Genomic DNA, 24208 nt, shown 5'->3' on the forward strand with positions numbered 1-24208 from the left:
ATTACAAAATATAAGCACCACACATCGGATTTAAATAATCTACAGTAAATGCATTAGGATGTGAATTATGATAAAAAACATTTCTGAGACTAAATTTGTATGGTAATTGGTGCAGTCGGGTGCTGTAACTTACAATAACTGTCCTCAAACAAGTGAAGGAGACAGCCAAGTTCCTCACATTTATGAACTTTTTTCCCCCCGAAGCTCTAAAATTGCAGTCCCTATTGGATTACCTAAAATTTTTGGGGCATTGTTTTGGTTTTGGAAGGTTACCATGGAAACAGCACACTGTGTAGCAAGGAAACACAACCTAATGGTTGCTTTTCACGATGATAAGCCAGTGTAGCTAATGCAGCCGGTAGACTAGAACTAATCAAATCATGATCTCTGACGATGTTACATAGAGCTGCTATATTCATTTTTTTATTTTAAATCAACCTTCTCACCCTCACCGCACTAAGCTCGGTTTACTCTGTTTGTTGGTGCCAGGAAAAGCATCTTTCTTTTAGTCACGTAATAATTATGCATCAGAGTGCATGTTAATGCATGCGTGTGTGTTCCCACAAGGTCCTTCCAATAAATCATTCAACGCTGAAATTGGAAACTGGGAGATCACGTCACACCTGGTACATAATGACACAAAAGTCTCTCACACACACAAAAAACAGGGCCTAATTTAATTTCAATGTGAACATGCAGCACACTCATGTATTAAGACAGGTGTAGAATACATACGAATACTTACCGTTAACTCGCAAAACGGGTGCACAAACTACATTAAGCCATTGTTTTGATCAAGTTAACAATGCACGCAACTCTTCACCTGTCTTTATTTAAAGACTGGCAAGACTGTTAGTCAGTAACTAAAAACACTTTACCGGCCACTAAGCCACATGGCAATGAAGCACCGGTCGCTAGGAAACCACAAAATATTCTTAGCACGAAAAAGGGAGTGAATGTCCTCAGTGTTGAGAGAGAGAGAAAAATCACATCTTATCTGGTTTAACCAGACACCTTATCCAATGGCCATCGCTGTTCTTTATTCCCCAATCTGGAGTCAAGTCAACCGTTGATAAGACAAAGGCAACCTCCAGACCTCTTATGCCTGTGCTCTTCATTAATGTGTCATTTAGCCATATATACGCACTTGACAGACGCCATGTTCGGCCGTTAACTGAATACGTCAGACCGGGACAATTTTTTACGCTATTAACACAGCCTAAGTTAAAAGAATAAGTTATATGATTACATAACAGATCCATTGTCAAATGACTGGACTCTTGCCATGTTTTGTCTTGACATACAAGTAAGCAGACATTGTGCCGAACATTAAAATGTGATGTTTAGTCAACCTTGAACTTTCAGAGCAAACGTTTCTTGAAGATAGGAGGTTAAAAAAACATGCATACAGTAAGAGAGAAGTTCTGTTCTCATATGATAAGATATATGTTGATATTAACCATGCTTCAAAACACATTGGCTTTGAAATGTTAAGTGCATGTTTTATACTGATACTGGGCCATAGCTGGGTGGTTTTTGCATGATTTGCTCTCGCCACGGGTCTGAATCTCTTAAAATTTTCCATTGTGAATGCACGTGCTTATGAAGTGATCTGCTGATGTTTTTCTGTTGCAAAAGAACAAAAATGACTTAAGCAAGTATATGCAAAGATACAGTGACTCGAGGGACTCAAGTTTGCATATACATTAGAACAAGAGTTTTAGTGATGGGGTGATTCAGGATAAAATGTCACTTCAGTGATTGTACATTTCAAACTTAATCACTCACAACCATTGCACATACTTATATACAGACTGTATAGTCTACACTGACTGACTACTGTTTCAGGTCAATGAATCTGGTCAGTGGACTTTGCAGAAGAAGAGTAATAAAACTCCAATTTACTGGTCTGACTAAACTGCAAATACTCTATTCTCCTTCTTTTACATTCAACTTCAATATTCAATATCTGATAGATACCTTGACTTGAAAGGAATATTAAAAGGGTTCAGCAAGTGCTAAAAATTCAGAAGTGCTAAAAACATTTTCTGACAACACATGGCTATGATGCGACTTTTGAATTTTAAGCCAGTGCGCACAGTGGAAGAGTGTAAAAAGACCAAAAACAGTCCTGTAGAGATGTCTGAGCAACAGGAGAATAAAGTCCCACAACAGATATGGATACAGTTTTATGAAGGACAGCTAGGAGTGGTTCTTGATTTCTTTATTTTAAAGAAATGTCCAACAAAACTGCAATACCATTTAAGCTTTATTGTGATATCTGAATAGTTTACAATACAGTGAAAACAGACAAATGAGTTTTTTCTTTACTAGGACAGAATGCAAAGCAATGTAATCAAGTAAAAAGAAGAAAAATGCTTTTTTGCATTGAAGAAGAAAAATAAGAAAGAACGAAAACCAGGCACGACTTAATATAGCCAATATAAATACAACATGCTTTAGACCTTATATTTTAACAGTCCTAAGAAAATAACTCAGCAAACTTATACAATCGTTTCCTTTGCATACCACTGTTGCCTTAAACTAGATGTCGTTTGAATGACAAATCTCAAAGATTAACAGCTCCAGAAAGGTTTGAAACCAGTGTCACTAAAAGAAACAGCAATAAACAATCTTTTCTACTGCCAATATCAGAAACCCCTTAATATGTCACTGTAAAAGTCAAATCACAGTCCAAAAAAGCTAACAAAGTAATTTCCCACTTGGTATTCAGAGAGGCCACAAACTCGATTTTTGGTTTGACCAAGTGGTTCTCAGTAAAAATGGTCTGGTTGAGCAATTTCTTATTTTTTGTGTGCACACTGACAGTGACACTGGCCTGGATCAACTTCTGTTTCTGAAAATTTTAGGGAAAGCTGTTTTTGTGTGTGTGTGTGTGTGTGTGTGTGTACAATGGTCTGGGTCTGTGTTTCTATTGTGGACTTTTGGCAGGTGAATCCAGCTCACCGCTGACCATGATGCTAAAACACGACCAGCAGACATTCTCCTATAATGCTCTTGACAGAAAACTATCAAAAAATTCAACTTTAATATTAAAGAAAAAACAAAAAATACAAAAGCTCATTATCATCAAGCTAAGAGAGCTTACATCAGAACACGCTGTGAGACAGCAAAAGAAGTGTCATAAAGGAAACAGCACAGAAGAACTAATGAACAACAGCAAAAACGGCTACAAATAAAGGGAGGGAAGTAAGGGAACACGCATACATGCATCCAAACACACACACACACACACTCTGTCTCTCGTCATTCACACACATATATAAAGCCAGAGGTACAGTGAACAAAAGTGCTTCAAGTCGGGGAAGTAGAGAAACTAACCCAGTAGAAATATGTATAAAACCTTAAATATGTTACTTTATGTACAAAACTGTGTGAGAGGGACAATGTATTGTCTGTAACTCTGTATCATCTTTCAAGTAAGATATTTCTACAACTATTTTGTTTGCATTGTCTTTGACTGATTCGAAGGTCACGTGACCGGACTGACCTTATCGGCGGCGAACGGATTCGCCACTCATTTTATTACTGCCCACCTTTCCTCCCACCCTTAAACATGACGAAACCTCGATATTCATCTGTACGATTCGATATATATTTAATTCTATTTGATAAAAATCTACATTAAATGCCCCTCTTTATCTCTACAGGAAGCAAGCCCCGCCCCCTCCCATTCTAACAGCCCCGCCCCTTTTATATACTTTGCAGAATACCACTGTTTCATAACATCTCTAACTTTGACAAGGAACTATAAAAAAAATACTGGATTATATTCAACTTTCAAGTGGATAGAGGTTCTGTGAGGTTCGTTTCCAAGTTCATTTTTGAGTTCGATACGATACTCCAGCAGAGCTTCTAATAGACGTGCTGGGTTCTCGGAGTCATGCGCCGCACAACACAAGAGAGGGAGATTTTTTTTTCTTTTCTTTTCTATTTTATCTTTTGAAGAGGCACAAGATTCATGCTGCTTAGAGGCAAAGATGTGGAGGAAAGCTAAAAAAGGAACACATCCGCTCGCATGCTCTCAGACAGTCCGGGTAAAGTGCAGAAGGTTTAAAGTGAAAGTTCCGGATTGCATTTATCTCTATTAGCAGCAAAAGAATCACGTAACGCCACATTGAATGGTGTCCGATTGTAAAATTTGAGACCTGCTTCTGATGGGTGAATCCAATTGGACGAATTACGAGCATAGCGAACAGGTCTGCAGAAGAAAGCAAAAGCAGTGTGTTTGAAAGTAGAGGGAGATGATTAAGCCAGCAACCACCCAACCCTGAAAATCATTCCAAGCATCTAATACAATCATTCCATTATTTTCCATGAAAAAAAGGCCATAAAATGGACAGACTTTTGCCTCTAAACCCATGAACAAGGCCTCTGCAAAGTGCAAACAAAGTAACTGCATTCAAGTATGCCATAAACATAATGTGTAAAACACACTGAGCTAACATGCATGTGCATGTCCAAACATGTGGTTTAACACATAAATTACACATAGCAATGAACATACACGTGATTGTAATATCAACAACAATAGTTTTGTAAAATCTTGTCATCATTTGGCGTGAAGGGGGATGAAAATGTAACGCAAACAATGTTCCGAGGACACTAGTTTCAGTTTTCCCCAATGTCCAGTGCATCCAAACGGCTGTCGCTTGTCTTGTTTAGTTTAATTTTTTTTCTCTCGCCTATAGTACGGTTGCAAAAATGGAACCTGCCACGAATGCCAACTCAAAGACGTGTGTTTGTGTAATTTCACCAAAAGCACCAGAGACAACTAAAGCTCCTGTAGGGTTCAGACGCTACTGCTGTACCAGAGTGTCCCACCAATTGCACAGTGAAGTCATCCAATTCGGTAATAAAACGGGTAAAACGCAGGGGAACTGCCATGCCACTGCAATGCTGAACACCCACCCCCATCTGTAATATACTGCTACATAGCCTAACCCTGAAACCAACCCCAACTCTTATAACGTATGTCAATTGTCGCTACCCCAGAGTGAAAGGAAAAACAATCAGAATGGGCTTGACGCAGAGAAGGAGAAAAATGCTAACCAGTAACATCAGTCCACCAGGAAGGACTTAAGATTCCTGTCCAAACAGAACGCACACTAAGACACCGAAACAATTTAACGGGGCAGTCAAACAGGAAGGGAGAAGGTTCAGATCCCAAAGTGTTGACATGTACATCTCGGAAAAAGGTCCTAGAGAGTCTTTCAGTGACCATAGACCGTCTTCGGTTCGCTTTCCGTCACTCTGCCTTTGAGTTTTGTGATGACCCAGTAGAGATGTCGGGATGTGTCATGGTCGACGGTGGCGTGTGTGCGCGCGCGTGTCTGTGCGTTTTTTGTTTGTGTACGTGTGCGTGTGGTGGTGTCACTCGGCAAAGTCCACGGCAGAGCAGCCCAAAGGTCACTGAGCGGAGAGGAAGTAGGTGAAGGTCACTCCCAGCCATTATCTTTGATCATGTGCGCCAGCTCGATGATGAACTTGCCTTCTTTGTATTTCTGACTGCTCTCAAACGCATGCTCCTGTAACAGAGACAAAAACCGACGAAACGTCAGGACCGAGAAATGTGCAATTTTGACTACTGAAATAAATCAAACAATATTTCTGCCTACTTGAAGGGAATGTTCACCCAGAAATGAAAATCCTGTTATCATTTACTCACCCAAACCCATAATACGTTGGTTAATCTTCAAAACACGGATTACATTTTTAATGAAAGCAGAGAGTTTTTACGCCTCCACAGAAAGTTCAGGTAACAAAAACTCCCCAAAAAGATCAGAGGATCCAAAATTGCCATAAAAGCCTTTTAAAAGAGTGGTTTAATCCAAACCTTGTCCTTGAGTTTTTAAATTTGTTCCAGTGACACACGAACACACAAAATCTTCTGTGTTTGCCATAAGCAATGCACTAAATGTATGCATTCGTTTAGATGCACATAATAGCATAAATTAAATCTGTTGGATTATATAAAGTGATTGAATCCCTTCACAAGATTTGGATTAAAACACTCGATTCATATGGATTTGTTTAATGATGCCTTTATGACCTTTTAAATTCTGCTTTCCTGGACTTTCAATGAAGGGACAAAACCACTCAGGTTTAATAAAACAATATCTTAATTGTGTTTCAAAGCTTAACCAAAGTCTCATGGGCTTGGAAAGACATGAAGGTGAGTAAATGATGACTACATTTTCATTTTGTTTGGGTGAACAGTCCCTTTAACAATAATGAAAAACAGGATTTGCCTTTCTCTTAAAAGATTATGATATTGATATGCTTTTTCACCAGTGCATCCAGACCATGTATTGAAGTTAAACTACAAACATATACAAATGATATATGCCAAAATACATATGGCTTTTGCTTGGCAGCCACTTCCTTTTTCTAGGATGGCTGCACAATTTTGGGGGGAAAAACAGAATAGCTATTTTTCTGAACTGATGACTATAAAATGTGTCTGTAAAATAATAAACAGTACTGCTGCAGTACAGTTGCTGGATCTACATCGATACAGAGATCTTAGCCAATCATAACAGAGGCCTTTAAGTAGCCAAAACAGCCTGTTTAAAAAGGTCAGAAAGAGAGAAGAACAGGTTTGGTCCAAGAAAGGGGAAATCAAATGCTATAAAATGCAGAACAGGAGCCTTTTAATGTATTCTGGACAGAAAAAGACTCTCTGTTGCATGATATAACATGCTGAAATGATATAAAACTAGCTATTGCTTTAGTATGGTCAGCTTAACTAAAGTCTTTCTGACTGCTTTAGTCTGTCTGAATCTCCTCTCACACCTGTCCATTACTCATCGGACTTAAATCTGCCCACTAAAGCAGTGGTGTGTCATCCTGCCTCTGGTTCTAAACCCTACACTGCCAGCTTTGACTCAGATGGCTTGAAATAAGAGCTGCTCCTGAGAGTTTCTCATCAGATGAGGGTGAAAAGAGCTTCGAGAAACTGGTCTGTGATCAGTGTTTCAGAGTTGCTTGAATCTAAAGGCTTTGTAATCAAGCATGTGGAGACCTGAAGACTAACAAGATTGAGTCATGAGTGTAAGTTCCCTCTTAACCAATCCTCAGACACCAGAAGAGCTCCGGTTTAATCAGGAAGAGTAACAACCACACAATACCTCAATACCTGCCATCTACAAAAAACACAGAAGATCTGATTTTAAAATACATTTTAAAATCTAATTTATTTTTGTGATGGCAAATCTGAATTTTCAGCAGCCATTATTCCAGGCTTCAGTGTCACATAATCCATACTGATACACAAATCTTTTGCAAAATTATAAATGTCTTTACTGTCACTTTTAATTAATACAATTCATGCTTGCTGAATAAAAGTATCAATTTATTTTTAAAATATTTATTTATTGTCTATTTCCGTATTTTCATGTTTGATGAAATATATTCAAATATTAATAAAATGTAATTTCAAATCTGTTAACAGATCTGTTAAGCATCATATTATGAGATGTGCGCTTGTTTTAATGACTTATTAATGAAAGTTATTATAAAACCCTGTCAAAACTGATCTATTATTCAGTGTCTGCGTATGAAAACACAACAGCATGAACTCTTACAGCATTGAAGTGGGTCCTAATTGAGACATATATAGATCTAAATGTGTGCTGGACTGCAGAGAGGTCAGAGGATGTTAATTCTGGTCACTAGAGACCAGCAAAGTAACAGGATATCAGTAGACAAAAATAAAGAAACCCACACATCTCAGATTAGCCAACTGCTGTCACTGCATCTGCAGAACAAGCACTCTGACAAGCATGTATCAGCAAAGTGCGACACCTCGAAACAAAACGCAGCTTGTCTTGTGATGCATGGAAAAGCGTTTCAAATAATAGTCTATCATTTGCATGGAATGGAAGGAGAGTTAACTTACGTATTTCCAGCCCAGGGTGGTTTTACAGTTTTCACAGTAGATGTCCGCCACAGCGTGTAAACCTGTTAGGAGAACCCTCTCCTCTGCTGGACCACAACCCACATTCACACTGAGGGAAAAGTGGTTAATCAATGGTCAAAATGATTATTCATGTGACCGATGGGTTTTCTGAAAGTCATTGTGGGTAACCTTTACTGGTTGACCACTTAGGTGGTCAGAAGCAGTACTACAGCAGATGTGATTGCTATCACTAGAAACCATGTAGCATCCAAGCTACGACTAGAATAGCTCTAAAATTACGTTTAATTTTCCACAGAAATCAACTGACATAAAAACAGAATATGCATAAGTTATTTTAGATGCCGTTGGCAAAATCATATACACAAACTGCAGCATTCAGTTCAGTGCAATTTACGTCAGAATGGTTTTACAAATTATTTACACAAATTTGTTCTGCTTATCTTTAATGAGGCTCAAATGTTAGTAATCCTACAAATTAGTAGCAAAGCAAAATGTTATTTAAATTAGCTGATGGGGACCAGATGCACTGCATAATGAGCTGGCTTTGATATAATGGACAAAATGACTGAAATACACCCTGAATAAAAATCTTTATCTCACAATTTACACACACTATCATTCCGAAGTTTGGGGTTGGTAAGATTTTTGACTCTTATATGCTTACAAAGGCTGCAGTTATTTGATAAATATAGTGCATTAACACATACTTTCATAAAGTCTGTATAGGTCAACACTGTATAATATTCCAAGATAAACTTTACTCTTAATGAAAGAATCCTTCTTGTGTTTGTGTTTTTATATCTTTGCAATGGCAATGTTTAAGGCTCATGCACTACTTGTGCATTGCCTGAGGAATGTCACAGTTCGCTAACACATTTAACCTAGACTTCATCATCATAATATCTCGCACACACTGGAGCGCTAGCTTAAACACACTGGCAGTGCTATGCTTAAATATGATGAATCATCAACTTGCATCATTAGATAGCAGTGCTATGTTTAGGCCTACAGCTCTTATAATATGCAAAACAGCTATTCCATTTCCTCTATGAGCCTCTGATAGAGATATTAGGGATAATGTGCAGTCGCCTGGTCATTATGACAAAATAAACTCCTTCAGGGTGATATATGACCCATCTGCCTTGGAATCAGTCTGGGTTTATTTTGCATAAACAACCAGGTACATAACCCTTTTTATAAAAATACCATTCAGAAGTTTTCTGGGCGGTAAAATGTTTATTGTTTTGAAAGAAGTCTCTTCTGCTAACCAAGGGTGCATTTATTATATATAAATTAAATGATAAATTATTAAACTATAAATTATTGATGTGAATGAGATATATACTTACACTGAATTGAAGAGGTAGGCTCGTCCCTGGCTGCCTTGGAATGACTAGAGAGACAAAAAGAGAAATATAATGTTATATATGAATGATAACTATACAATCAAAGTTCTCCCACACACACACACAGATACATCAGACCCGCACATGGTTTTCCATGAGAGACTGAGTGTGTGTGGGTGTTGTGGTCCTCTCTGTATGTTTGTCTATGTGCGTGTGAGTATGTAGAAGGTCTGTCTGAAACACACTGTGTTCTGACAGCCAAGCTCTGGTCACAGGCCAACATGTGGATTTCATAAATGAGTCTCTGCATATGTGTGCGCAAGTATGAAACACTGTTTCTCTTTAGAAAATGTGTGTATGTGGGTTTATGAGACTCTACATAATAAGCTCCACACATTGAGCTGACTAGTGGAGAGTGAAGGAACAGAGGTGCTTTTATTCCTCTTCATAAAAATGGAGATAAAGCTGAATGCTGGCAGAAGGCACTTCTGCTGGGTTCCCATTCAGTGTTTAACGGGATTGTTCTCCCAAAATGAAAACTCTGTCATCATTTAATCATGTTGGGCCAAACCTGTACTGTTTGCTTTCTATATATATATATATATGTGTGTGTGTGTGTGTGTGTGTGTATATATTAGGACTGTCAGTTTAACACATTAATTAATTATAGTTATGAAATATAATGCAATTAAAATATTTCAACACTGATAATGCACTGGCCCCGCCCCCTGAACTAAATGTCTTGAACTATCCCCTGAACTATCTTACTTTTTTTATACTGACTGTTGACAAATATGATGCAGCGCAACAACTCCATTGTGCCCTAAAATTCAAGATATTAGTGCAATAAAAATGCCCCTGTATGAGTTAATAATAATAATTTTTATATCATATAATAAGCAATATCACACAGGTAGCGAGAGCAATATCACACGAGTACTGTTTTTGTCACAAAGAACATGAATGTAAATGTGATTTTATACAGCATTTCAGTAAATAAGAAGTTATTATGCTATATTTCAAACACAATATTCTGTGTTTTTGTTCAATTTTGCCAACTAAAATGTTACCTATAAAGCCACAGCAGAACTGTAGTGCATCTCTGAGCAACGCAGCGATGTTTAGTTTCTGAACGAATCTGCGTTTTGAATTACTCGTGTGAACCGATGATTCAGTAGCCCACAGAGAGAGCCGTTTACTGAATTCCTGAATGAATCAGCCGTTTGAGACATTCACCGCCACCTGCTATTAGTTTTAGTTTCTTCTTTAGAGTATCATTTTGTTTATTAAATAATAATAAATAAATAAAAACATTAAAGGGATAGTTCACCAAAAAGAAACAAACAAATAAATTCTTCTTCTTGCTTTATGGCAGATTGAAGACTTATAAGTGCATTATCACCACCTATTTCTCAAATGTACCATTGATGCTCCTAATTGAGATTGTAGATAGTCAATGGTCCATTTGAGAGATAGGTGGCGATAATGCACTTTTAAGTCTGCTATCTGCCATAAAGCAAGAAGAAGAAGAAGATGTTTGGTTTTGTTTGTGTATGTTTTTTTTTTATGTATTAGCCGTGATTCCCATTCCCTTCCATTATAAGTCTGACAGACTGCATAAGTCAGGGTGCTTTTGTGTTAAAAATCTTTGTTTGTGTTCGACTGAAGAAACAAAGTCACCTACATCTTGGATGACCTGGGGGTAAGCAGATAAACATCAACGTTTCATTTTTGGGTGAACTGTCCCTTTAACAACACTTCAAAACATTTCGGGTTTTTAGCGAATGAGCAATGGTTAAAGTGACGCTTGGCTTAGCAAATAACACTAATAATGACACTCAGTCATGGTGAGAATACACTGAAGAGACTGTACCCAAAAGAACTTAGTCATACAAAGTTAGTCTGTTTTTAGTAGAGGACATTATAGTAGTAGGATGTGTGTAAAGGTTAGGCAAACATATTCATGGATGGAGCACTGAATGATCTGAATCACCAGCTAAAAATATGGATTACCAAGAACATGTGCAGTGCTTTTCAGATTAAGACAGCTTTCTGTGAAAACTTAAACACAATCTCATCAATGCAGTTAATTATAAATGAATATTCAAACTATGCACATCTAGGATTTTTCTGCAAATGCAATGCATGCTTGTTGTTGGTGTAAGTGGCTGGATTTAGGCCAGTGTGCTCTTGGTAACCAGCTGTCATCCTCGGTCGCAAGAGCTGGGACGGGGTGAATCGGCTTTACTTTTCCACTGCCGATGACCCCAGTATAGCAACAAGCCTAATAAAGACTGTTAAAGCCCACGGCGGCTGTCTGCGCTCTTCCAAGAGGAGTGTCTAACCAGCTAGAGCTAAAGGCAAACGGGTAATTTCATAGGGACATTGACACAATGAAAGGCCCCCAACTGTGTCGTTTTACATTGTGGGACAAGTTAAGCTGGCTCTAGCTACAATGGTGGTATGTGCATAATGCACACGGGAATGAGAGAAGGTGTGAAAGCAGTGCATTTAGGAGGAAGCGAATGCATTTAAGCCAGATCAATAAGATTTAATTACATATCTACCTCCATTATTATGTTATAATCACAAAAGCCATGGATGACAGTCCTGGGAAACATTCAGTGCAAATAAGCAAAGAGATACATTAGTGTCAAAAAAATTTAATTATACAGGCTTCCGATTCAACTGGACATTTATAATAAAGGTACTAAATACAAGTTATTTATTTGCAGCAGAAAGGTTTTTGACATGGCTTGAGCATATCTTGGTAAGTGTTGCTTGGTTTTCAACTTCTGTAACCATAACAGCAGGCCACACAGAAGGGATCCCTGGGATTCAGCAACTCACTCATATTTGCCAAAAGATACGTTTCTCTTTTAAAAAGATTAATGAACACTTTACTGGTTTTCCGCATGACAAGGGCCAAGGCTATTTAGGTTAACCTGCAGATGCAATGAAGTGTAGATCAATTATTTAAATTGGCAGTTTGGACTGTGTGGCCTAATGCATACAGTAAATGTTGCGTGCAAACTAAAGGGTGAATACTATTTCCTACAAACCTGGAATAGAATTCTTGTTGGCCTGTTGCTGGTGGCCTGTTGCATTGCTTTATCATTTCATATGCCAGTCAGAAGATTTACGGCATCAATTCACTGATTCATGATCATGTCATAAACTTTGACCGGTATCATCCACACACTTCAAAGGATATTCAGTCCATAACAAAAACATCAAAGAACAGACGTCACTCATGTCTTTATGCAAAATGTCTGAGATTCTTCCTGCAGCCAACACAGACTGATTTTGATTGCAAGCCTAAAACTTTCCACCTGGCTTAAAAACAAAACCATCCATTCTTCCCTGCCTCTTTCGCCTGTCTTTATTTATCTATTGGCTGAAGACATACTCAGCACTGACTGGCTGACTTTCCTCCCTCTCACTGGTCTTAACATTTCTGCTAAAGTAACCTGAGATTACTGTTGTTAAAACAGAACAAGTGGGTCAGTTACTGTTCCCATCAACGGCACCTGGCTCTGAGACAAACTGCAGTCAATGCCGGGCTTGTTCTAATTCTTTTCAATCATTACCTGATTTTGGGGAGCAGTTAAGAGGCACATCTGACAGAAGAGGCTTGGTAACCCAAATAACTACTGAAGAGGAGATATAGGGAATTTTACAGGAAAGGGATCAGAACCGGCAAAACCATTAACAAACAGATGCAGATAAAGGCTAAACTTCATAAAATTCATAAACCTACACAACCATTTGTACTGATAGCTTAGCATGTCTCCAACCTAACAACCTAACATGGATAAAAAAAAAAACATTACTGATTTATTTTTTTAAATAATTTGATTTTACAGAGAGCAATGTATCGGCCAGGTCAAGTAATCATTTATTTGTGTCATTTTGCCTGGTGTTGTATCTATCCCATAGCCATGTGTGTGTATATATATAGCTACATATATATAAAATAAAATGGGTAAAAAGGGTTCTGTTTTCAATTTTTTTTTGCAAATATTGTGTAAATGTATAAAATGTGTAAAAATATTATTAAATAAAAATTCACACATTAACAATAAGTAAATATTTATGTAAGATGTATAAATTAACACATAGATTTATGCATTATTGATTCATTATTACAGCTATTTATCATGTATTATGAGAGATTATTATGCATTATGAGAGAATACATTTTGCAAAGAAAAACAGGTAAAAGTATAAATAAATTTGGCCAAAATAATGCAAAACGTAAATACGTATATATATATATATATATATATATATATATATATATTAGTGCTGTGTGTATACGCAGTACACACACATATATTATATAAACAAGACCTTTTATTGTGGATGTGATTAATCACATTAATCCTTCCCCAGGACTAATACATATATAGATCAGACCTGACAGGAAGTGAAGTGGGAGAGAGATTGGGAAAGGTCCTCAAGTTGGTATTTGAACTTGGGACGGCCGTAGCGCAATGTCACTGTATGTCGGCACACTGCCCACAAGGCTATCGGCACTGACACGTACAAATACTTTTATTCAAGATAAAATAAACTGATATAATTGCCTAATATGAGGCACCACAGAAGATAAAATAATTATGCTGCCAATGTTTTGGAACAGGCTTTGTGCTGGGAAAGTGCCTATGGTTTAGAGCATTTAGTTATGTTCTTCTTCAAAGAACTTCTGAGTATTTTTTTTTTTTGGAGGCGCCCCGTCTAAGAACTTCCTGGCTCTACTATACGAGATTGCTTAACATCTTTATGTAGTAAAATGATAGCTAAAAATATATAGCCTGAATGCACTGTAAGTCGCTTTGGATAAAAGCGTCTGCTAAATGCATACATTTATTTATTTATTTAATTTTAATTTATTTATGTAGTGAAATACTACCAAATGTCCCATCTCAGGAGCAGATGGGGTGTCTGTCTGCAAGCCAGAGGGGTGCTTGATGATGACTTACTGCAGCAAAGCCTTAGCTTAGCCTTTCCACAATACTGTCCGCATTCCACCAGTGATGTTTGATGCCGATCCAAGAGTTCAGCATGCGAGTCCTGCTTTTTGTTGGCTAGCACCATGCATGCTAATCCTTTCTAATGTTGGCAGGTTTGTTACTGCATAATGCAAGATACCTTGATACCTCCCAGTTTCTGAAAGAATGCATTAGCAGGACGAGATGCATCCTTTCAATAAAGGTTTCACCACAATTAATATGTATCAAGAATGATCGCATTACGAAAGATATCAACAAGAGGAATGATATCTGGCATGGCAAGCCCTGGCTTTTGTGGCCATGCTGGAAGAAGGAAAGTATGTCATAATCAAATTGACCTGCTTTACCAGTTAAAACAAAAAAGCCACAGACATTTTCCACTTTTGACCGCTAACAAAGGCCTCCATTCTGAAAAAAAAGTGGGTCATCTTTAAGGCACCGTCTAAATGTCAGGACATGGAAGGAACATCTGTTAAGCTTTTCATGGTTTAAATGTCTATTCTCGCCCTTAAAATCTCCTCGCAGATAACATCGCAGAAACAATGTACCCTTCATAATTTACGATCTGCCATCGAGCAGGGCCATTTGTTAATGAAATGAAGATGCGCACCATGAAAAGAGCCCTTAGATTTGCAGTAGCTACAGGGGAAAGGCACTGGACCCAATGAAATAATCAGCTTAGAGGTAATTCTTGGCGCTGAGGAGATGAGATGGAGAAAGGAAGTTGCAGGAGAGCCCATACAGCAAAAGCGCTTTTCACTCAGAGCGACACACCTCCCTAGAGCATGTGGTGTTTTTTATAAGTGCTAAGAGCATTAATGCTTTTATTTGAACACACAAACAATCCTGTCCTAGTGTGCCATGGCTGAACAAAAAGAGACTTTCGGAAAGATTGTGGAGGATAAACGCACTGGAGCCTGAGCTGAAGCCCATTCAAATAAATTTTGTTTTGCTCACTGTGAAATTACATTCTTTGTAATGAAGTTTGTCCCTGGTCTACCTTCATGTCCAGAAAGTTTAACTGGCAAGGATTCATGCAGACAGGCAATGAATACGAGTCTAAAGAGGGCATGATATTACTGCTCCTCTTCACAGATCTTATTTTAGATCCTGTGTGTATTTAGATACAGATGGCAATGCATCATCATTACATGTCAACAAGCCATAACTTGGCCGTAATGAGATTTGTACATTTTTACAGATTTTAGAGATACGAACATATATCAATTAATACAAGTGACAGAGTATTCAATGAACAGCAGTGCATTATTCAGCCTCATATCACTGCCAAAATCTATAGCCATGCCAGTGTATAGTATATGTTTTCTGTTTATAATAGAATTTAAGTCATTTTTGAGTACATAAAAATGAAATATACAATTTAAAAAGTGTTAATAATATATACAGCAATATACATATGATAACATTATATTTGTATTTTGATATACAAGATAAATATAATGTATTAAAAAAAAAGTTTAAACAATAATTAATTTCAGTAATATATAATAAATGTATATACACGCGCACACACACACAGATACATATTTGTTTGTTTGGATGGAGTACATTTAGCCTTGACCTGTTTGAGGCCACTGTCATCTTTGTACAATACCACTATAAAGAACTGCACCACTGCTTATCTACTTAATCTATGACCTTAAAATAAGAACAACAAAAGTCTCGAAACACGTAATGGAAATACAAGTTAATCAACATTCCATTTCTCAGGTCAACATAATCCATAAAACGACTCTGGATCACCAGGAGGACATGTTAAACAGCTTCACATTTATGACCCATAAAGCAGCATGTGACGTGGCTTCTTATTGTATGTGAGAAGAACTTTAATTAGGTGCATGTTCCTTCACTATAAAAATGAGACCGGATTCATAAAAATCTTAAGAAAATATTTAAGAACTTCTTAAGAATTTCACTTTGGAACATAAACTAAAAAACTAAACTAAATTTGATTTCATGGCTGCTCTTGCTGAAGATTTGCAGATCAACTAAAAAGCCTGTCTTTTTGTACGGACTTGCAGATTACTGTAACAATCATTAAAATAGTGTTGTAATTAAGAAATTAAAAATAATGTCCCTGTTTGACAGAATTTGGAATCCAACAGTCATCACACCGAATCATGACTCATCATTGTTTACATAATGGATCACTGGTGTCACTTTTGAATACTTGTGATATATATGTAGCTAGTGTCATGTTCTAATAAATGTAAGGGACCATTAAAATCATTAAGCATCTTACCTTTGGGGAGATTGTCCCCAATTTTTTAAGACAGGTTGAAGCTTATCCAAATTTTAAAAGGTCAATGCACACGGTTCCAGCAAACAATGAACAATGCTAACAGGCCTGATCGTTGGGGTGGGGGGGTTGGTTGGGGTTGGATCATTGTGTTACACTTGTTGGCTTGTGTTGGCATATCTGAGAAGTAACATACTGCAATCTGGTGATGGTAGTTAATGGTCAACGTCCGTTGTTAGGGTTGGGATTAGGGTTAGGGTTAACCTTAACCCTGAGATAGCCTGAAGAGATTTTTAAGGATTTCTTTTTCAAGTATTCAGATTCTAATTCAAAGTCCTTTCTTTGAGAACAATCTTAAGATAAGAACATTAAGAAATGTTTTTGTAAAAAAAAAAAAGTTTTTGGAAATATGAAATGACTAAGAATTTTTTTCTTAAGAATGTTTCATGAATCTGGCCCTTGAACACTAATTTTCTAATTACTTTTTCCTGGAAAACAAGAAATTAACAACCAGCATGCAAACAGGTTAACCAAACCATCTTGTCTGAACTACAAGAGGGTTCGACTGATCCTGACAGGTGCTGTGCATACTGGGAAATGGATCATCTCTTGCAGTAGCGTTAACAGCTTAGCCATCTGGGAGAGCGGCACGTGCGTCCTGTGCGAACATATCCTGTTATATCCAACAAACAAGATTCAAAGTGTCTACTGTGGCATCACAGTACACCATAGACAAAATGGTACTGTAGTTAAGCTGATAAACCTATTATAATGGGTGCCATCAGGATATACAATAAAAATCACAGAGACATGACTTATAGCATGTTGCAAGGTAACAGAAAAAAATTATTTTGTTATAACTTATATACATACATACACACACACACACACACACACACACACACACGTATGTAATAGAATAATAAAGTAATAGTAATAGTTGCATATATAATATATATTTTTAATTAAAAATGAAATAAAAACTTTGAAAGTAGCTAAAGTATGGTAACAGTACTGAATAATGTAGTTAATTTGGTAGTATGGCTACTTTTAATAAGTTACTCTCCAACTCTGTCTATGAGTCCATTAGAGTCTCCACTGACCTTTGAGATGAGCTCATCATGATTGGCGAGATGTGCCCGGCAGTGGATGCAGCTGTAGGTTCGGTGACAGTTGGGCAGGTAAGCCTGGAAGGTCTTGGACTTTGTCATCTTTACCATCTCACAGTCGTGGTGCTCCTCACTGGGTTCCTCTGGGCTGGCTCTAGATGAGTTGCAGCTCTGCTGAACTTGCTGACATAAGAAGCACTGGAAGATGCAAGCAAAAGCCGTCGTTGTTGTGGAGTGGATGTGTGGCACGCTCCACACAGACACCACAGGAGAAAATACGACCTGGAAATAAAGGCAAAGGAAGATGGGGAAGGCCATTACTTTTTGGAATAAACATACTCTATCCTACTTAACTACAAAAGACAGACAGGCTGAACTGATTGAAAAAAAAAAAAAAAAAAGTTCAAACAAAAATTTAAAGTCTTACATCCTTTAATCTTCTTTCTTGGATTTTTATTTTTTTACATGAAACACAAAAGAAGAAATTGCACTGGTCACTTTTCCATGCAAATACAATAAACACGGACAAGAGCATTGAAACTTAAAAAAAGACCCAGAAGTATGATAAAATTTCTCACAGAAATTGCATGGGAAAATGAACCATTGAATGCTGACAATATTTTTAATATTTTATGTTGAACCTACATTTGCATTTATACATTTAGCAGGTACTTTTATCTAAAGTGACTTACGCTTCATTCAAGGTATACACTTTTAACTTAGTGTATTTTCTGGGAATATAACCTATTACATTGGTGTTGCTAGCGCCATGCTCAGTTCGTGTAAACCAGTATTTTAGCATGAAAAATTAGCCCTAGAATTGCAAGAATACTTAACAAATGAGCAGCTGAAATCAGATAAAAGCGAATGAAAACAATCATTTCCTCTTCACCCATGACAGCTTAAGCCTGAGCAGTCAGTGGAGGCATTGTGTGTCTGACGAAGTGTGAATAACAATGATTTTTCTCCAGTGAATACCACATATTAAAGATTCACTTTTAGCTAATAACGATTGTTTAAGCATGTCAAAAGCTGCAGCTAGTTTCCCTGTGCACCAAGAGGACCAAGCTAAGATTTAGTGCCACTGTGGGAAATCCAGCGTCTATTAGAGGATGACATTCAAATCAACTTGCTTAACCAGGCCAGACTGCCCATTTATTACAGAGTCAAAATATTACTAATGCAGTAAATTACTGCTGAACTTATTTCAATAGATTTTAGCAACTGGGCAGCCTTTGATTATCCCACAGTAACATATTACCATGTGATACCACTGTACCGTGATTCTTTTTCAGGAAGATGATTATAAAGTTATTTTAACATAAAGATGAGTGCTGCTTGAGGCACTGGTAGATTTGAATATGTACTATGCTAACTGCCATCCCTTTTGGCATTCGTATTATTTCATAGTTCACACAGACAATCAGAAAATAACAGGAAACCATGTATAATGCGCTAATGGGGCAACAACACTTTATGCAATAGAAAAATACAGACACACTTCCGCAATAGCACAGGAAGCTCCAACCATGCAGACCAACAAAACGCGCGAGCTCTGCTCCTGTGGCGCCAAGTGTTGCCAGATCTTGCTGAAACAAGTAACATGCTCCGTCTTACCCAATCAAAACAAGCATGAAGCAGCAACCCTATGTTGCTTTTCATTTGCGTTAAACAGTCATAAACGATGTAAAATGAATCCTGATGCTAAAAAAGTATGTATATCCTCCTCCACAAATAATTTAGACGGTTTACATATTACAACTGACCAGTTAAATATCTCATCCACACACGTGAAATAGCATTCTGATAAAAGCAGAAACGGGGAATGAAAGTTGAATTGGGCTACTGATTTTAATAATTACATAATATACTGCGGTGCGCAAATCAGATGGGAATATTTGACATCTGCTATTAGTGGATCATAATTCATTGAGCTGTAAAGACCAAGATCTTGGCAATCATATATAATTGTTATTAATTAGCCCTTAAAATTGACCATAATTATAAGCGACTTTACGTAAACACAAAGCTCGACGTCGCGTGTAAAAAGCGGAGATGGCAACACGGTCGCGCGTTCACGAAGGCAACTAGAGCTCGCGCCGCGCGCTATGTGGCACGCGTCTCGGTGCAAAGTAGAACTTGTTTACCTGTAAACATCATATCTGTGGATATTCAATATGCATGATTTTTTTTTTTTTTTTTTGCAGATCTATGCAGACCGTGCAAACATAAAAGGTCAAGATTATTACCCACATTCAATGTTTGTAGCAAGAATTATATTGTAAACAAAAATAACCACATTAGACCCTCGCGCAAATGCCAAGTCAAGCGTGCTTTCACAAAGAGAAGTTGATTTTGTAACCACAAACAATGTGAAAATAAAGAAAATGTTTATAATTGTTTAATCGGTTAAACAGCTTATTTAATTAATGTGAACAAAAGAAGCGTTAAAATCCTAAAAGAAGCCCCGAGGACGGTGAATCTGAAGGAAGATCAACAACAGACAAAGGAGGTTCACGAGCGCGTGTTAACCTAAGAGGAAAAGGCTAATCATGAACATTATGGCTTAAGAAAAACAGTAATAGCTATAACAAACCTAGCCATTTAAGAGCTCGAGTGGCCACGTTAAGATCATAATCACTTCTAGAATAACAATGAGGGAGTCGATTATTCCGTAGCATTTATTCGGCGTAATCATTTTACTTACAAAGTGACAAACAACTAAAAGCAATTCAGCGAGCCAACAATAGCCCACCAGTTACAAAAGGTGCAAATTGATTGTTGTCAGCGGGATCTTTAGAGAAAGCAACAAAGAAACTGTGCGACCAACGTGGAAACAAAACAAAGACTCGTGCTTTGTGACAAAACCAGGAAGCGCTGAGTGACACGGAGACAGAATTTGAGACTTGATATCTGCAAACACTAATGCCAATGGTAAATTGTATGATTCATGCAATCAAAATACCATGTTTGAGTTTTAATTAACTTATAAATCGCGTGCATGCATCCAGCTCCAAGTTTTTTCCACTGACAGACCAGAGATTTAGAAAGGAATGGTTTTGAGCTTGTGTTATATGAACTAACAAGCGTTCTACAACAATAATCATGTTTCACGTAGGCTATCTCTAAGGTAGAAATGAACATAAAGTCTCAACTTACCACCTGAACTGGATCTCAGTGCGAAGTTTGGCATAGATTTTCTTTAGGGAAGCTGATATATATATATTTTTTTCAACAGATTATACGTTGTGATATTTTTATTTATTTGGTTTCGGTTGTCTCGTATCGTTGCAAATTCCGTCTTAGACCTCAAACTGAGACTATCTGACAGTTGTGTTTGTCGGTTAGGCTGTACATTTCTCTAGTCTTTGTTGCACTCTTTGTGTTTGTGATAGTCTTGCTGCTTTGTGAGTGGGCGGGGCGTCGCATTACAGGCGTGTGAAGCATCCAATAGATGGCCATCTGGGGCGGAGCTACCAGCCAAGCGAAAATAATCCCGGATGTGTAAATAAATACAATGCAATTTATCGAATACATAGGTTAAGATGATGACTTAATCTGATTCGTATCTTGCATTATGTTCCTTACAAGAGCTACATGCATAAGGAATAATAAACCAGCGAGGTGAAGTGGACAAATATTTTTTAGATTTTAACAATGATTTGGTAGTCAAAATATACAATTTAGTATTCGTTAAATAGATTATTAAATGTCTTGCATTATGATCTGTAGTTATTAGAATCCTATATATTTTAACTGATTCCTTATTTATTGTACATCAAGAAATACCGCATGCAAATCATGCCAACACACCAAGACAGAGTCATTTTTGAGCAATGCTGCTCTAAAATAGGGGTTCATGGAGGGGTGGGTTTCACAGCCTGACAGCACTAAAGAAATGGCCCCATCTTTATGCGTCAGAGAGCATCTGCTACGCCTTATAAATAATAAGTGAAGAGACTGCCTAAAATAAACGATGGTCAAAAATAAAAATAAAATACAACCCAGAATTTTAGTATCTGTGTGCAACTATAACGCCAGATGCAATGCGTAACGTTAAAACTTCCTGTTATATACAATGGCACGAATGCCATTGTCATCATATTCGTTGAAAGTTCAAAGATAAACAGCCTAACTAATAATTACCTATTGACACAGACAGACAGGCGCAGTGTCCCGCCGATAATCAGTATTGATCAATAGTTTGAAAAAGCGAACAGGAGGGCGATAATTCGTGAAGTCTTCTTCTCCATAATCAGGAAGCCTGTCGCGTCGCCACCACTGTCCTGATGATGTCATATGTTTTCATTCTGCGTCCCGTTTTATAACTCCGCACCATGGTGACCCACAGTAAAGCTTTTCACACGGACACAAGGCGATTATTACCCAGTTCACATAATTAAATAAAACTAAAGAGCGTTGTGCTTGACAGCGTCGCGTTTAAACTTGCTGCTTGCCGTATCTTTCAAAAACACAGCACACCAATGTGACCTTCGCTTAGGATGCAGTGCTCTTAAAGCAACTCACACACTAGGTGTTCTGCATCGGAAAATAGCATTTAATCTGAAAATAAAACATGACAAATGTTGCACGATGCAGAATGCAATACCTTTTTGGTGGAAGTGGATCAGTTGTTCTCCCCACTGCAGGGTTTCTCATCTAGGAGCGCTGCTGCGTCCGCGTGAGTCACGACGGTCCACGATGATGCTCTTGTTGTTGTTGTTGTTGTTCAGAGTCTACTGTTCATAGTTCTTCCGCTGTGACACACTCTTCTCTGCGGATTTCTTTTTTTCCCCCTTTTTTTTCTGAATGATACTGTGATGTGGTCACGTACGAGGCGTAGATCGCTATTAGTGTGCGCTCCACGCTCACCAACATCTGTCCTGTCTTCATTCACAAATATTTCTCACGCTATCTTACTTTTTAAAAAGGAACCACAAAAAAAGTTTATTAATTATACTGTGAGAAAGTGGGAATTTTACAGCTTGCAATTATGCAGTTTCAGTTTTAAGGATTTTTAAGGCAACAAAATATATGTAATCATCTTTAAAAAAAAATCTAGGAAAAAGAGAGAAAAAAAGGTTTAAAAAACGCCAATAATAATGAATACTTTAGGTTCACAAATATGTATACTCTTGATGGCTTTTTTATTCATAGAGTAATTATATCTACTTGCAAGCAGTAAGACTTTGAAGTTCAAGTCGCTATTACATTTACATTTGAAATAAGACACAATTAGTCTATAATACGATTAATTAAATAAAATATTTTTATTAAGATATCCTTTAAAGCCACAGCAGTAAATATGTCTTGAGCACTAAATGCTCTCATTATTAAATGTATATATGTCTTTACTTATTATTATATAAATGTATACTCTTTCTGCCTCGGTGGATATATTTTATTGTTTAAAAGATACCTCATGATTCTGGTTGCTTTTAATACCATCGGTTTGTTTCTATCGAACCTTTTTTATTATTAAAATGGCAGTCATGTTACAGCCAGTGAAAATGTCAGTAGTAATTTCCAACATATAGAATTGAAATATTTAATATAGACTACAATGTGTAGAAATCGAGAATATTGTTTATATCGAACATATATAAGAATATAGGTTTATTATGACGACATTCTCCTCCGCAGACATGAAAACCAATTGGGTTAAGGATAATTTGTGTCAAACCAATCAGCTGCCGAGAAAGATCGCTCACAGAGCCAATCACCGCAGGCTCTGCGCTCCAGACAAAAACGGGCCCGCGCACACAGCATCTCGCTTGTTTTCGATAATGCGCGTTCACTGCAACGACACGTGCCAAATCGCACGGCAGCGCGCAGCAGTCCTTAAAGCATAACACGTGGTTCAGGTAAACAGCGCAAAGGCCCGGATGTTGGTGCTATTTTTATCTTTTTACCTCAGACAACAACAATATCATCGGTTATATTTCAAGTATTAGCTGAAGCGATAAATATGATATAATGATTATTAGTAAATAAACCTGTTTGGCCAAATGCCGGTAGATATCTTGAGAACTGCCTCGAATGATGGCAATGTGTGAAAATAAGCAAACGGTCTTAACCAAAATTACTCACATTCTCCATCAGCGGGAGTTGTTTAGAAACTGCAGCCAATAATATGTATAATTGTAGGAGAATGAAAGTATTTGCTCGTCATAAATTTAGTTAAACTCTGTCTCCATCTACTGTGCCAACACTGCAATCACTCCAAACGCTACAGGCATTTTCAGAATGATATAGATACAGAAACTGTCCAGAGGCTGTGGTGAACTTGCAGCTCAGAGACTATCTAATAACAACAATAATCACTGCTATTAAAAACGTCCATGCTGAATAAAAAGATTGCGTTATAACAACATTATTATTATTATTAAAGGTAGGGATCTTTTTAATAGGGATTTTCAGACATTTTCAAATATATATCTTTTAATGATAAAACCCCTTACGCTTTAGTACAACTAAACAGCAAATAAATCCATGTTTTTTTAATTATATTTTTTCCCTAAAAAAAAAAAAAAAAA

The 24208-nt window shown here is 37.3% G+C and overlaps 1 protein-coding gene across 3 annotated transcripts; it reads right to left on the bottom strand.

Moving 5' to 3' along the window:
• Positions 1–2256: 2256 nt before the first annotated feature.
• ypel1 (yippee-like 1) lies at positions 2257–22579 on the bottom strand. 3 transcript variants are annotated; one of them, XM_052556664.1, is made up of 5 exons: positions 22282–22579; positions 17667–17954; positions 9292–9335; positions 7922–8030; positions 2257–5549 (listed from the first exon to the last, which is right to left on the bottom strand). In XM_052556664.1, exons 2-5 carry the CDS (start codon positions 17781–17783, stop codon positions 5460–5462), a joined length of 360 nt encoding a protein of 119 aa, XP_052412624.1. In that variant the 5' UTR covers positions 17784–17954; positions 22282–22579; the 3' UTR covers positions 2257–5459. The 3 variants fall into 3 exon arrangements, with proteins under 3 accessions (XP_052412624.1, XP_052412622.1, XP_052412623.1); XM_052556662.1 differs by lacking the exon at positions 22282–22579 and adding an exon at positions 21819–21977; XM_052556663.1 differs by lacking the exon at positions 22282–22579 and adding an exon at positions 20832–21077.
• Between the last annotated feature and the right edge of the window lie 1629 nt (positions 22580–24208).

Source organism: Carassius gibelio, chromosome B5 (genome assembly GCF_023724105.1).
Source record: "Carassius gibelio isolate Cgi1373 ecotype wild population from Czech Republic chromosome B5, carGib1.2-hapl.c, whole genome shotgun sequence".
In the NCBI taxonomy this organism is placed as follows: domain Eukaryota; kingdom Metazoa; phylum Chordata; class Actinopteri; order Cypriniformes; family Cyprinidae; genus Carassius; species Carassius gibelio.